General features: G+C 43.7%; 1 protein-coding gene across 1 annotated transcript in view; it reads right to left on the reverse strand.

Annotated features, from left to right (window-relative positions):
- Window positions 1-15,559, reverse strand: part of DOCK10 (dedicator of cytokinesis 10) — a 242,564-nt gene that overhangs the window by 32,068 nt on the left and 194,937 nt on the right. The window contains 9 exon segments of the mRNA XM_029069082.2: window positions 432-614; window positions 3,338-3,475; window positions 5,848-5,960; window positions 6,531-6,655; window positions 10,653-10,754; window positions 13,243-13,290; window positions 14,172-14,238; window positions 14,326-14,440; window positions 14,532-14,653. Coding sequence (XP_028924915.1) covers window positions 432-614; window positions 3,338-3,475; window positions 5,848-5,960; window positions 6,531-6,655; window positions 10,653-10,754; window positions 13,243-13,290; window positions 14,172-14,238; window positions 14,326-14,440; window positions 14,532-14,653 — 1,013 coding nt within the window.

Here is a 15,559-nt window from a genome sequence, read left to right on the forward strand (position 1 = left end):
AGATATCAGAAACGATCGTTGGTGTTGCTCAGATGCTTTCAGCTTAGCGTGTTCCCGCAACATGAAATCTGCAAGAAGGCAAGCCCGTATTTTTAGGAAAACCGGGTGTACCAGCCGGAGACAACAAAGGGATTGCTCCCAAGCACTCAGGACAGTGCTCTGCACATAGTAAGCGCTCAATAAATACTCCATGTGGCTGGGGATAAGGGGTGGCCAAAGATGATGAAGAAGGAGTAAGGACCTGGGATTCAGGGGCCCTGTAAGCCCATTTCAGACCAGCACACCTCTCACCCCCTCAGTTCTGGAGCTCCCTCATCATCACACTGGTTCCCCCATGTCCAGGGTCTGCTGCTCCTCCATCTGGAATGCCAGGATTCAAACAGAGATGAGCTGATTCAGTGACGGTGCTCATCCTCGACCTTGCTACTTACCTGCAAGTGGGATCTGACTATCGATTTCTGCTTGTTAAATTCGAAGTTCTTCCTCATAAAAAAATACAGGAGGGCTGAGGCTTCTGTCTGAGTGGACCGGGATCTGTGATTGCAGCACTTTAGGACTTCATAGCAGAACAACCCGCAGAGGTCGGCCTGTCCTTGGAAGAAGGCTGAAGGAAACTGGAAATAAAAACATGAACCCGCTGAGCAGGGGCTTAAAACCCTTGAGTATAAAGTCTGTCTCTAGGTTGTTTTTCTTATTTTAATTTTTTCTCTCAATGGCTACTTAGAATGTGAGCCCTGTGGGGGATTAGACTGTGCCTGACCCCAGTGCTTGGCACAGAGTAAACGTTTAACAAATGGCACAGTTATTATTATCATTCTTACTCTATGTATTATGCCAGCTCAAATGCATAATATTAACCAGTTAAAATTATACTAAAAATTCCTTTCCTCTATAGAATTATACTCTATCAATAGAGCAATAGAATATTCATTCATTCAATAGTATTTATTGAGCGCTTACTATGTATAGAGCACTGTACTAAGCGCTTGGAATGTACAAATCGGCAACAGATACAGTCCCCGCCCATTGACCGGCTTGATAGAGCATAAGACTGAGTCGCCCCTCTAATAATAATAATAATGACGATGGAATTTGTTAAGCGCTTACTATGTGCAAAGCACTGTTTTAAGGACTGGAGAGGACACGAGGTGATCAGGTTGTCCCACGTGGGGCTCAGAGTCTTAATCCCCATTTTACAGATGAGGTAACTGAGGCACAGAGAAGTCAAGTGACTTGCCCAAAGTCACAAAGCTGACAAGCGGCGGGGCCGGGATTAGCGGCTGAACCGGGACTAGATTCTATGCTCCTTGTGCATAGAATCTTGGAGAAGCAGCGTGGCTCAGTGGAAAGAGCACGGGCTTTGGAGTCAGAGGTCATGGGTTCGAATCCCAGCTCGGCCACTTGTCAGCTGTGTGACTGTGGGCAAGTCACTTCACTTCTCTGCGCCTCAGTGACCTCATCTGTAAAATGGGGATTAAGACTACGAGCCCCACGTGGGACAACCTGATTCCCCTGTGTCTACCCCAGCGCTTAGAACAGTGCTCGGCACATAGTAAGCGCTTAACAAATACCAACATTATTATTATTATTGTGGGCAGGGTATATGTCTATAAACTTTGTTATATTGTGCTCTCCCAAGAGTTTAGTACAGTGTTCTCTACACCATACTACTGATTGATTGAGCTAATTAAAATCCCCCTCGCTTTACATGGTAGGCACCAATCAGCAATCTATTGGCCCTGGAATTCATTAATCTTTTATGCAACACAGTGTGTCTGTTTCAAAGGGCACCCACTAACTAAAGTTTGAAGATGGTAGGTTAACAACAAACTACAGGATAACACCTTCTCATAAGGGGTTAGTAAAAAAAAATAAAAGTAATAATGTTGGTATTTGTTAAGCGCTTCCTATGTGCAGAGCACTGTTCTAATCGCTGGGGTAGATACAGGCTAATCAGGTTGTCCCACATGAGGCTCACAGTTTTAAACCCCATTTTACAGATGAGGTAAGTGAGGCACAGAGAAGTGAAGTGACTTGCCCACAGTCACACAGCTGCCAAGTGGCAGAGCCGGGATTTGAACCCATGACCTCTGACTCCCAAGCCCGGGCTCTTTCCTCTGAGCCACGCTGCTTCTCTGATGAAATGTATTACTACAGGAAACTGTGAAGGCTGAAAATATCAGCAGGATCAAAAGGGATTTGGAGAAACTCATGAACGACAGGTCCATAATGGGCTTCTAGGAAGGAAATCAGGACTGTAGATGAAAGAATATAATAATGTCGGTATTTGTTAAGCGCTTACTATGTGCAGAGCACTGTTCTAAGCGCTGGGGTAGATACAGGGTCATCAGGTTGTCCCACGTGAGGCTCACAGTCTTAATCCCCATTTTACAGATGAGGTAACTGAGGCACAGAGAAGTTAAGTGACTTGCCCACAGTCACACGGCTGACAAGCGGCAGAGCCGGGATTCGATCTGCTACCCTTAGAATTAACATCCAGGGTGGTAAACATCGTAGGATTTCTCTAAACATCCTGTTGCTAAAATGGAACACTTATTGTACTCAGTGATGGAATTTTATATATGGTTTCAACTATAGGGTTTCAATCTATGAATGGCTTTATGATGTCTGTGGCTAGGTAACTTTTCTGTTTAATGTAAAAAAAATGAGGGGGAATTATGTATGTGAAATATCACCCCATGTCACTTTTTATACCGGGAGTGTGTGCAAAAAATTGATTGACAGGTGTTATCCATATTCTGTATATAAGCAACTACAAAAAAAAACACTTTGGGACAATGACTGAAACTTTGGGGCTATCGTTCAAAGAAACCAGGACAAATTCAAACATTTCTTAAAATAGCCCAATATTTGGACTTGATAAATTATGAGTTTCCATCCCCCTTACTAGACTGTAAGCTCCTTGTGAGCAAGGATCATAATAATGTTGGTATTTGTTAAGCACTTACTACGTGCAGAGCACTGTTCTAAGCACTGGGGTAGATACAGGGTAATCAGGTCACTCCACGTGAGGCTCACAGTTAATCCCCATTTGACAGATGAGGTAACTGAGGCCCAGAGAAGTGAAGTGACTTGCCCACAGTCACTCAGTTGACGAGTGGCAGAGCCTGGATTCGAACCCATGACCTCTGACTCCCAAGCCCGGGCTCTTTCCACTGAGCCACGCTGCTTCCCGATCATGCTCATTGAACTCTACTGCACTGTACTCTCCCAAGAGTTTAGTGCAGTGCTCTGCACACGGTCAATAAATACCACCGACTGACTGACTGATGTGTTCGTACGTGGAAGTTTCGATTCGAACAAGAAGTATTCTTACCTTGCCTACGAACAACCGCAAGGCTGCAAAAACATGCTTCAGGGCTACCGATGACTGATTGATTTGTAAAAAGAGCAAGTAGGTATCAAAGACCTTTTTAATCCTCGGATTCTGACAATCAGAATGCTGAAGTTGTTTCTGAAAAGGTAAAGGTGAAACAGCGGTATCAAGATCAACAAGATTCACGAAGCACCTACTGTAAGTAGAGCATGGGGCTAGACATTTTGGAAACTGGCAAAAGAATCAAAAGACAAACCCTACCTTCAAAGAGTTTACAATCTACTGGGACTAGCAGAAGGCAAAAATCGTTTCAAATCCCTACTTAAAGCTCACCTCCTCCAAGAGGCCTTCCCAGACTGAGCTCCCCCCTTTTCCCTCTGCTCCCTCTACGCCCCCTTCACCTCTGCGCAGCTAAACCCTCTTCTCCCCCCCCCCCCCCGCTCCTCCCCCTCTCCCGCCCCATCCCCTCGGCCCCGTACTCGTCCGCTCAACCGTATATATCTTCATCACCCTATTTATTTTGTTTAATGAGATGTACATCACCCTGATTCTATTTATTTGCCATTGTTTTAATGAGATGTTCTTCCCCTTGCCTCTATTTATTGCCGTTGTTCTCGTCTGCCCGTCTCCCCCGATTAGACCGTAAGCCCGTCAGAGGGCAGGGACTGTACCTGTTGCCGATCTGTCCATTCCAAGCGCTTAGTACAGTGCTCTGCACAGAGTAAGCGCTCAATAAATACTATTGAATGAATGAATGAATGCTAAATGTGTCGTAGCTGAGAGTACGATGGTATATGTATTAAACAAAAATGAATAAATAACTACTCCATCACTGAGGCGACTAGAGAGATGGAACGCCTGGAATGATGTGGGATTCAAAACAAAAATACTTGGAAAAACTGAAATAAACTGTATGGAATTTAAAGAAGATCTCCCCCCACTATCTTAAAGTACCAAGGGAACGCTTTTCTCCACAGACTGCTTTTGTGGCTACTGAAGTTTCTCTTTATCACTGGGGCTGCTAACTTTTCTACTTGAGGGCAGGGGCAAACTTGGAGGGAATGTAGAGCGAGGGTACTCTGAGTGGGACTTTGGAAAGCAGGGTACGGAAGGAGGAGGAAAAGAAGGGTTGAAAAGAGAAAGGAAAGAGAAAAAGGAGAACAGAAAAGGGAGAGAGGCAAGAAAAGCGAAGGAGGTGGAGAGAGAAAGCAAGAAGGCAATACTAGAGAAGGAGGAGCTAGAGAGGGAGAGGAGAAATGGAATAGAGATGGAGAGAAAAGGGAAAGAGGGGGAAGGTACCTTTCTTCCTCCATCACCCATCAACATTTGCTCTTCTGCCCACTTGGGCTAGACCAGCTGCCATTCGAGCAGCGGTAACATCAGCTCCACCAGAAACAGCATCATCCAGGCTGCCTGAGCAGCTACGGGAGAAGGGAGTGAACAGCTCGTTCCCACTGGGGCCCAGAGCTGGGGGCAAGAAGACCTGCAAGCCCACTCTCAGGGATCTGCTATAGTAATGATAATTGCATCTTTTTCACGTGCTTACTATATGTGAAGCACCGTACTAAGTGTTGGGTAGATACAAGAACACCAGGTCCCTCACGGTGCTCATACTCGATGTAGGAGAGAGAACAGGAATTGAATCCACATTTTAGGTAACCGAGGCTCAGAGAAGTAAAGTGACTTCATTCAGGTCACACAGCAGGTAAGTGGAGGAGCTGGGATTAGAACTTCTGACTTCCAGGCCCATGCTCTACTAGGCCACTCTCCTAGTAATGTAATAATGTTGGTATTTGTTATGCGCTTACTATGTGCAGAGCACTGTTCTAAGTGCTGGGGGAGATACAGGGCAATTGGGTTGTCCCACGTGAGGCTCACAGTTAATCGCCATTTTACAGATGAGGGAACTGAGGCACAGAGAAGTTAAGTGACTTGCCCACTGTCACACAGCTGACAAGTGGCAGAGCTGGATTCGAACCCATGACCTCTGACTCCCAAGCCCGGGCTCTCTCCACCGAGCCACGCTGCTTCTCATAAATAATAATAACTGTGGTATTTGTGAAGTGCTTACTATGTACCAGGCACTGTACTAAGCACTGGGGTAGATACAAACTAATCAGGTTGGATGCTGTTCATGTCCCACACAGGGGAGTCACAGTCTTAATCCCCATTTTACAGATGAGGTGACTGTGGCCCAGAGAGGTTGTGACTTGCACAAGGTCACACAGCAGACAAGTGGCTGAACTGGGATTAGAACCCAGGACTCCCAAGCCCGTGCTTTATCCATTAGGACTGCAGAGACCGGAGCTGAGCCAAGCTATTCTTCTTGACTCCGTGGTGGCAATGAATTGCTCCTTTGGGTGGGACCGGGCAAGCTTCAGCTGGTTGCCCCACCTAGAAAGTAGTTGAGGGGAAGCCAGTGGCTTCCCCCTTGAGACTGACAGGGGCAGTAGCCTTCGGGAGTTGTTGCCCCTACAGATATGCTCGGGTTGGATTTCTACCAGACTTACCTGGTGTAACTGAGTGTAAAGACACAGTAGGTCCAGAACGGTGAGGCAAACCTCTGTGGCGATATTGGCCTCGATATCTACATGGTGCACAATGTCTATTTCATTGGAATTGCCTAGAAAAATAAAACGGTGAAACATTCATAAAGGCGCTAAGATACTTCCCTTTGCATTCAACATATTCAGTGATATCTATCCTCCAAAACTATTTATCAGTAGAAGGAATCACTGGTTTCCGGTTTGAGTAAACGAAGGGATTTCAACAGAGTGCCCAGACCAAACTGATAATGATAATAATGTTGGTATTTGTTAAGCACTTACTATGTGCAAAGCACCGTTCTAAGCGCTGGAGGAGATACAGGGTAATCAGGTGGTCCCACGTGAGGCTCACAGTCTTCATCCCCATTTTACAGATGAGGTAACTGAGGCACAGAGAAGTTAAGTGACTTGCCCACAGTCACACAGCTGCCAAGTGGCAGAGCCGGAATTCGAGCCCATGATCTCTGACTCCCAAGTCCGTGCTCTTTCCACTGAGCCACACTGCTTCTCTACTGATGCAGTATGATGTTCTCAATTCACCCACCGCTGATATTCTAGACATTCTAAACAGCCCAAAGTATTTTATTGCTTTCAAAAGACTAGGAAAACTAAGGCAAATTCAGCAACATTATTTTTCATTTACTTACTGGTCATGGTGCTATCTAACATCTGTAAGAGTTTGGGGTTAGAGAGGGCATTTTTGCCACGAATTATAGGTAATGTTTGAGATCTGTGGTGCTTATGTCCCTCATGACTGGCAGTAGAATGCATCCTGAAAATTAAAAAAAACACAAAATGATTTCAGTAATATCTGGATCTGAGACCATGAATTTTCCAAATACTTTTAACCTGCTATAAGAGGCTGGTTAGTGAAAATTTCACTCATTGGAGAGGAAAACCCAGCTGAAAAACAAGTCAAATTTAAGGAGGTATTTTTCTACCTCTGAAATCAGTCGGAAGCATTTGCTGAGGTCTATAGAGATTTGTAGAAAAACTAGTATGAAAATATCAATCACTTAATCGGTTGTATTTATTGAGTGCTTACTATGTGTACAGCACTATACTAAGCATTTGGGAGAATCTGATGCCACTGAGTTGGTAGTCTTGGCTCCTGCTCACCAGGAGCTTATAGTCTAGAGGGGGAAACAGACATTAAAATAAATTACGGATATGTACATAAGTACCGTGGAGTTAAGGGGGAGTTGAATACCAAGTGCTTCAAGGATACAGATCCAAATGTATAGGTGAGACAGAAGGGAGAGAAAGTAGGAGAAATGAGGGCTCAGACAGGGAAAGCCTCTTGGAAGCGACATGATACTAATTAGGTTTTGAATGTGGGGAGAGTTGCGGTCTGTTGTATGTGAAGGGAGGGGAATTTCAGGGCAGAGGGAAGATGTGGGCAAGAGGTCGGCAGTGAGACGGACGGAATTGAGGTACAGTGAGTAGGTAGAGTGTGTGGGTTGGCTTAGTAAGAAATATGGAGGCTAGGTACGAGGGGGCAAGGTGATTGAGTGCTCCTAAGCCAATCGGAGTTTTTGATTGACGCAGAGGGCGATGGACAGCCACCGGAGGTTCTTAATGACTGGGGAGAGGCGGATTTAATTTTTTTTTTAGAAAAATGATCCAGGTATCTGAGTGAAGTAAGGCTGCAATGGAGAGAGGCAGGAGTCCGGGAGGTGAGTGAGGAGCCGGATGAAGTTGTCAAGGTGGGATAAGGCAAGTGCTTGGATTAGTGAGTGTGGTAGCCATTTGGATAGAGAGGAAAGGACAGATTTTAGCGTTACTGGGAAGGTAGAACTGACAGGATTTGGTGACACTGAATATGTTGGTTGAATGAGAGAGATGAACTGAGGAAAATGCCATGGTTATAGGCTTGTGAGACGGGGGGATAGTGGTGTTGTCTTCAGGGTTGGGAAAGACAGTAGGAGGACAAGGTTTAAGTGGAAAGATGAAGAGTTCTATTTTGGACATGTTAAGTTTGAGGTGCCGGCGGGATATCCAAGTCGAGATGTCCCGAAAGGAGGAGGAAATGCGATATTGGAGAGGAGGAGAGAGATAAGGACTGGAGATGTGGATTTAGGAATCATCTGTGTAAAGATGGTAGGTGAAGCCATGGGAGTGAATGAGTTCCCCAAGGGAGTGGGAGCCCAGAACTGAGCCTTGAGGACTCCCACAGTTAGAAGGTGAGAGGGAGAGGAGCCCGCAAAGGAAAGCGAGAAGTCGTGGCTGGACAGATAGGAAGAGAACTAGGAGAGGATGGTGTCAGTGAATCCAAGGTTAGATAATGTTTCAAGGAAATGGGAGTGGTCCACATTACTGAAGCAGTGCTGAAGCAGCATGGCCTAGTGGATAGAGCACAGGCCCGGGAGTCAGAAGGACCTGAGTTCTAATCTTGACTCTGCCACATGTCTGCTGTGTGGCCTTGGGCAAGTGACTTAACTTCTCTGTGCCTCAGTTACCTCATCTGTAAAAAATGAGGATTCAGAGTGTGAGTCTAACCTGATTAATTTGTATCTGCCCCAGCGCTTAGAACAGTGCTTGGCACACGATAAGCTCTTAACAAGTACTGTTACTATTATTATTCTTATTTTTATTGAGGGCAGCTGAGAGGTTGAAGACGATTAGGAAGGAGTAGAGGCCATTGGATTTGGCAACAACAAGGTCACTGATGATCTCAGAAAGGGCAGTTCCATGAAGTGAAGGGAATGGAGACTGACTGTAGGGCTCGAGGAGAGAACTGGAAGAGAGCGAGTCGAGGCAGCAGGGTTAGACTACTTGCTCAGGTAATTTGGTAAGGAATGGTAGGAGGGAGAGGAAGTGATTACTGGAGGGAGTGGAGGGTTTTTTTTTTTTTAGGAAAGGGGAGAGATGAGAAGTTTGAAAGCAGAGGGGAAGAAGCCACTGGGAAATGAACATTAGTGAATCCCCCTAAAACAGGTAACATTCAATAGAGGTTGAGCTCAAATTGGTATCCCCATCTGAATGGTGTCTCTACCTTCCTATCTGAATCTGGGCCTCTAGAGAAACTGAACTGTGGGGTTTTGGTTCAAAAATCAAGGTCATTAAAAACCCAAGTTTTCAAGCACAATGAATTCATCACGTGATTTCCAGAGGAAATGTTCCTATGGGAGTTAAACTCTTTTAGGAAGATGCATTTAGTACCTCGATGAGCTAATTTACCAGACGGTATTGCTAGTACCCTAAAAGACTTAATTCACTTCCTAGAGGGCATGCTATTTGCCCTGACTCACCACATAATCAGACTTTATGCTAATAAAGAGAGACTGGGCTAACAATGGTGTAGAATAGAAACTCCCACATTAAAATCCTTGCCTGCTTTTCAACAGGGAAATCAATTTCACCCTTTAAAGTCATTAACATAGAGTTCACGTGGGTAGAGAGTGAAATAATTTATTAATAGGCACTAAATTATATATTGAAAATCATGAATTTGAAGGTACTTTCAATGGAATTGCTCTCAAAAGGAGCATTTAAAAAGTTAATTGCGTTTAAACAGTTTTTCTGTCCATCTTTGACAAACTGAAGACTGCGTGGTGGAACGGTGAATAAGAGATGGATTTTAACTTGTTAATTGTATAGCGATCAGTAGAGAAAACTACCAAAAACATTTTAAAGGCAGAATCCAAGGAAAAAATCTGGAAAAAAAAGGCTGTTAGATTCACTATTCTTTCCATTTCTTATAAACCAAATGGGCAGAAGTTTCCATTTATGACTACATTTAGGTTAGAAAAAGGTTAATAACTGGGAGGAGTGAAGGGTCGCAACTGGAGACAGCTGGAGGCTGCTCTCCTGGCAGAATTCTCTGGTGCCACCATGCTGTTTCTATTAAGGGGAACCAAAACAATGGCCCATGACGCCTTTCATTTAAATGCCCCATGCCGGTTCCAGCTGTGAAAATGAGAAGAGTCTTTATTCTGGAGAAGGGGAAAGGCCTGCTTCTCCTTTTCTCTTTGTTCTATCCATCTGCAAAGATAAAAGACTGATAATAGTGGGGCTGCTCACTTTTAGATCAGCCACTCCAAGCACAGTTTTGGGAGGAAAATATGGAACAGGGAGAGAGAATATGGAATATGGAGAGGGAATAGAATGACACAAGGTGAATGGCCTTGCTTTATGACTTAATTGCTCCAGGAGAGTTGCCCAATCATTCCCTTGGGATCAGCTCAAGTTGACAGTGATCCAGGATCATACTCCCTTTGGGGGGGCCCCAGGGAATCTGAGTTGTAGCTAAGTCCCAGGATTTTGAGTTGCTCTGCTTTGCTTTAAGTTGAGCTTAAGGGCTCAAGTTTGGTCTGAGTAGAACATTCCTTTTTTCTCTTTCTCCTGCTCTCACTTCCCAGGTCCAAACCAGATTAGACTCCATTCCCCATTATTCAGCCTTGGATGTGTTGAGTAGTTAATTTAGGAATCTCATAAAATTCAAGGTAAGCCATCTACATGAAGGAAATCTGATCTGTTGTCTTAGCCCTACCTCAGATAAACACTCAGTACAGTGTCTGCACACAATAAGAGCTCAATAAGTATCACTGACTGATAGCAAGTTGTTTCCTCAGATTGTCTTGGATAATTGCCTTAATGTGAATTCAAGCCAAAAATTTGCTGACAGATAAGTTTAGTAAAGATTAGGACATTCTAAAGTATTTCTTAAGGCCTACTGTCTTAATAGCTTCAAATTCTATACATATGAACATACGTACAATTTATATTTTGTTCAAAATAAAATATTCAACAAGCAGTTATATCATTACCATTGTGGCAGAAGACCTGTGGTCTGAAAGGAGGAATTGGACCCTTTAAGAGTTCCATTATTCTGGGTAGCCTGAACAACTTTAAATGCAGCAGCAATTTTTCTGTGAAGAGAACATAAGTGTTAAAATATATATGAACATCTATAACTCCTGTCCAAGAAAAGTAGATGCTCATCTGACCAACTATGAACTGAAACATAAATTCGCTAGTACAGTCAATTAATCAAAAGTTCTCGTTACCTACACTCTGCAGGAAAGGGAAACTCTTGCTCTCTGGATTGGGAGAATGAACTGGGATTGGGTTTCCTTCCCTAAGTACCAGTTCATAACTAGTTTTCTGGAGTGGGAGTGAGATCTGAGAATATGGCGAGTCAGACTCTAACCTCCTGACCACGTGATGGGCTGGATTCTAGGTCTCTGCTTATCTGTATGAATGTAATATGAACCTTGACCTACTTCAGAATTGGGTCAAGTGCTTTGAAAATGCTATATTTTGCTCTTGCGCTCAACATCATCATCAATATTGAACATGCATATGATAGTTCACTGGTATGTTTTTGTGATAATTAAAAAAAAAACCCCACTAGAATATAAACTTCAAGGCTTTTTTGGTCCCTCTGTGGGAATGTTTTGGATTCACATTCTGGTGCCTTTTGTAATTAGATCCCTCTATTTCCTTATAGGGAACTTGTCATGCACACTAGTCCAGTTATGTTGGCTCATTGCTTTTTTGACAGGCACACTATGAGTCCTGGTGGAACTCGAAGACTAGACTTTATTCCTTTTCTCCAGTCCCACTCATATCTACAGACAAGGATCTGCTCCAGGTCTGAGTTCTGGTAACTTTTTCCCTAGGACAAGAGCACTTACCGATCATGTCGTCATGCAAAATGTGGTAGTCTTAGAGCATAGTAAACATGAATCTGATAGATGCTTATTATCTCTCCAGGTAGTAATGAAGGGAGAGAGGATCAGTTGCTGCATTTATTTGGTCCCCAGAAATTTCCAATAAAGTAACAACGTTGCTGAAAATCAGCAGTGGCGACCCAGCCGTCTTAGTACGGGCTAAGTGCCATCAAAGTCTGTGGTGGCTTTGGAGGTTCTCAGAACTGCCCTTTGGGGGAAGTTCTGGGGCTAAGATGGCCCTGCATTCCCACTCTGAAATAAAGCCATTTAGAAGTTCTGCTCTGGTCAGAGAGCATATCTACCAAATCTGTTGTATTATACTCTCCCAAGTACTTAGTATAGTGTTCCACACACATACCTAGTAAGCACTTTGTAAATTTGATTGATTGCTCAGTCCCAGGCTCCATCCCTCTCATTTTGAAGGTTCAGAGATGGTTCAGATGGACTAATATTCTCAAAAGCCTACTGGAAATGTAGGGTCTCTAGACAGCCCTGACCCGCACTTAAGATCCATCAAGGCTAGAGCTCTATGCCTTCTCCAACTACTGGTTCAATGGGACCACTGTGGGCCCAAACCAAATCCCTCCTACAGGATCCTGGCATGAGGAGAGGCATACCCTGGAGGTTAATGGTGGGGAATCCATAATGCCACTAAGCCACCTGGTTGCAAGGCCAGAAATTTGTTCACAGATATAATGGGATTAAACAACAAAAAAATAGACCCCTTTGGATCAATCAGTGATTTTTGTTGAGCTCATTGTGTGCAGTGCATTCTACTAAGCACTTGAGAAACCGCATGACACAGTGGAGCATGGGCCTGGGAGTCAGAAGGTTATGGGTTCTAATCCTGTCTCCGCCACTTGTCTGCTGCGTGACCCTGGGCAAGTCACTTAACTTCTCTGGGCCTCGGTTACCTAATCTGTAAAATGGGGATTGAAGACAGTGAGCCCCATGAGGGACAGGGACTGTGTCCAACCCAATTTGCCTGTACCCACCCTAGGATTTAGTACAGTGCCTGACACATAGTAAGCCCTTAAGAAATACCCTATTTATTATTACTGCAACAAAAATAGAGTTGATAGGCATGGTCCCTTCACTTGAGGACCTAGCAGTCTAGTAGGAGAGACAGATATCAAACTAAACTTACAGATAGGAGGAGGGGCGGAGTATAGAGATATGCACATAAGCAATGTATGGGCTGGGAGGGAGGTGAGTATTAAAGCACTTAAGGAGTATAGACTCAAGTGCATAGGCAACACAGAAGGGAGGGCGAACAGTTTGGAGAAAAGAATGGTTAGTCAGGGAAGGTCTCCTGGAGGAGACGTGATTTGCGTAGGCCTTTGGAGATGGGGAGAGTGGAGGTCTGCTAAAGATAAAGCGGGAGAGAGTTCCAGGCCCGAGGCACGACGTGAGCAAGGGATCTGTTCATTCTAAAGCAGGAATGGATAACTGAACAATATCACCACATTTGGTTTTTTCCTGTACTAATATATTGAGGCTATTCCACCCCCCACCTTAAACTGTAGAATCATTTAGAAATTAGAACACGAGATGGATTTTCTCAGGCAATTCAATCAGTAACACTATTAAAATCCTCTAACAGATATCGGTGTATTTGAGAAAGTACAAAAGACTAGGTTCGACAAAGTATTCCGAGTAAGGATTTACTGTTTTAAAGTATTACCTTATAATATTTCTTTTTCCTAAGTATCTGAAATTTTGGAGGCAAACACTGGAAGATAAAGAGACAAATCACAGGAAGTCGGTGAATGTTTTTGCATTTGTAAAGCAAGTAGCAACTTCTAAGCAATCCAGCCTGAATATCTTTTATCTCTTTTCAGTAGAGCAGGAAGTTTAGGGGTTTCTGTTTTCTTCAAACTGTTCCTCTGTTGTCTCACAGTTTCACCTGAACTACCTCCCTCCTCAGGCACCCTGTCCTCCTCTCCCATAACCGTCCTCTAGGTCCTTCTTAGACACATACCACTCTTACGGTCCTGCTCAGACACATACCACTCTTGCACTTCATTCACACATGTGGAAATACTTCCAAAATATCTCCTCCGAAGAACCAGAAAGCAACTGTAGGTTACAAAAGAAAAATAGGTCCTGCCCGTATGACCAAAAGTTGGACGCTTAGTACAGTGCTCTGCACATAGTAAGCGCTCAATAAATACTATTGAATGAATGGACCACAAAGTGCTCCTTGCACTCTTTAATCATCTACACTTTTCACCACTGCCGTTTCTCTCGGGCCCCACCAGAAGTTTCACGCTCTGTCTTCGTTATTATCCACAGTGACCTCAACGCCTCTAGCACTTCGCAGTATCCGCAGTGGTTCACACACTTAACGTCTCCGTGCTCAGTTTCCTCACGTGTAAAATGGGGATTCAATAGCGCTTCTCCCTCTTACTAGACTGGGGTCCCATGTGGGGCAAAGACTGGGTCCAGTCTACTTATCTTGTATCCGCCCCAGTGCCAAGTACAGTGCGTGGCGCACAGTAAGCATTTAACAAATATTATTATTATTATAATAAAAATGAGACACCCAAGAGCTAGCTATTCTTCTGTGAAGAATCCTCTAAATCTCTGAAGAACAAAAGCCACTGTACGTACTCTAAGATGCTGAAGAAATCGGAAATCTCTGAGTTTGGTGCTCTTTGCCAGTAGGAAATCAGTGTTTCTGGAACCAAATTGGAAACAACATGAGCTAATTTGAAATTTGAAAATTACGCTTTTGGAATACTTATTTTTACAGAGGATTCTTTACCTTCGGAAATGGTCTTCATAATGTGAAGGAAACACATGAGGAGGCTCCTGGTTTCGGATTGATCTAACTTGTCAAACCGAAGAGTTGATCCTATCAAAGACAAGGGCCTCGGGATCTGTTGAATCAAAGAAGAGACATTTATTGAGCATTCAGTGATGCGACTGGACTCATAGCCCTGGTTTGCAGGTGTCCACGGTCGGATATACCTTTTCGCAGTTGTCAGTCTTCTCGCTGCTTTTTTCACTGGTACTCGGGTTGGAGTCGAGGCTTGCTAAGGAAGCTCTGGAGTCCGCATGGTTTACTGTAGAAATAGCTATTGATGAAAAAGCTGGAAACAAAGGTCACAGCACACATACTAAGATGAAATGAATGGACTACAAACAAAACAAAAAGGGGCAAAGCAAAAAGATGTAGATGGAGAAACTGGCAGCAAAATTTAGAACCGGCGCCTTCCGTGGTTTCCAGCTTTGGTGCTATAGACCTTCTATAATCTAAAATCTAGCTAGTATCTTTCTACTGTTCATGACCTAAACAAACTATAAAAGTCTCCAAATGAAGTAAATAAGGATGTATTTCTATGCTTTTAAAAAGTTGCTTTGGGGCAAAAATTTCTTTAACCGAGATGATTCCCACCAAACTCACAGAGACTTTTAGATGAGAGTTCAGCTTGACAATCATTACTGAAATAAAAAGACAAGTAGTGATGCTTTGGAAGTGGGAAGTAATTCTTAAACGTGGGCTTTGAAGCTAGAGAAGTGTGTTACAATTAATAGGCCATGTGCGATAAAAAGAAAAGGAATAGACTCTCCATCAGAATAAGGAACTGCTCCTGCCCAATCAGGCTTGCCATATAAAAATAGTCAGTGAGAAGCAGCGTGGCTCAGTGGAAAGAGCATGGGCTTTGGAGTCAGAGGTCATGAGTTCGAATCCCAGCTCTGCCACTTGTCAGCTGTGTGACTGTGGGCAAGTCACTTAACTTCTCTGTGCCTCAGTTCCCTCACCTGTAAAATGGGGATTAAGACTGTGAGCCCCACGTGGGACAGCCTGATTCCCCTGTGTCTACCCCAGTGCTTAGAACAGTGCTCTGCACATAGTAAGCGCTTAACAAATACCAACATTATTATTATTATTATTAAAAATGAAAAACTGACCATTTAGAAATGAATTTTTAATAGGTAGTTAAGCCATTAAATTCTATCCAAATCTGTATAAAAAGGAAACTCTCCCTTTTGCT

Source organism: Ornithorhynchus anatinus, chromosome 7 (genome assembly GCF_004115215.2).
Source record: "Ornithorhynchus anatinus isolate Pmale09 chromosome 7, mOrnAna1.pri.v4, whole genome shotgun sequence".
Lineage (NCBI taxonomy): Eukaryota > Metazoa > Chordata > Mammalia > Monotremata > Ornithorhynchidae > Ornithorhynchus > Ornithorhynchus anatinus.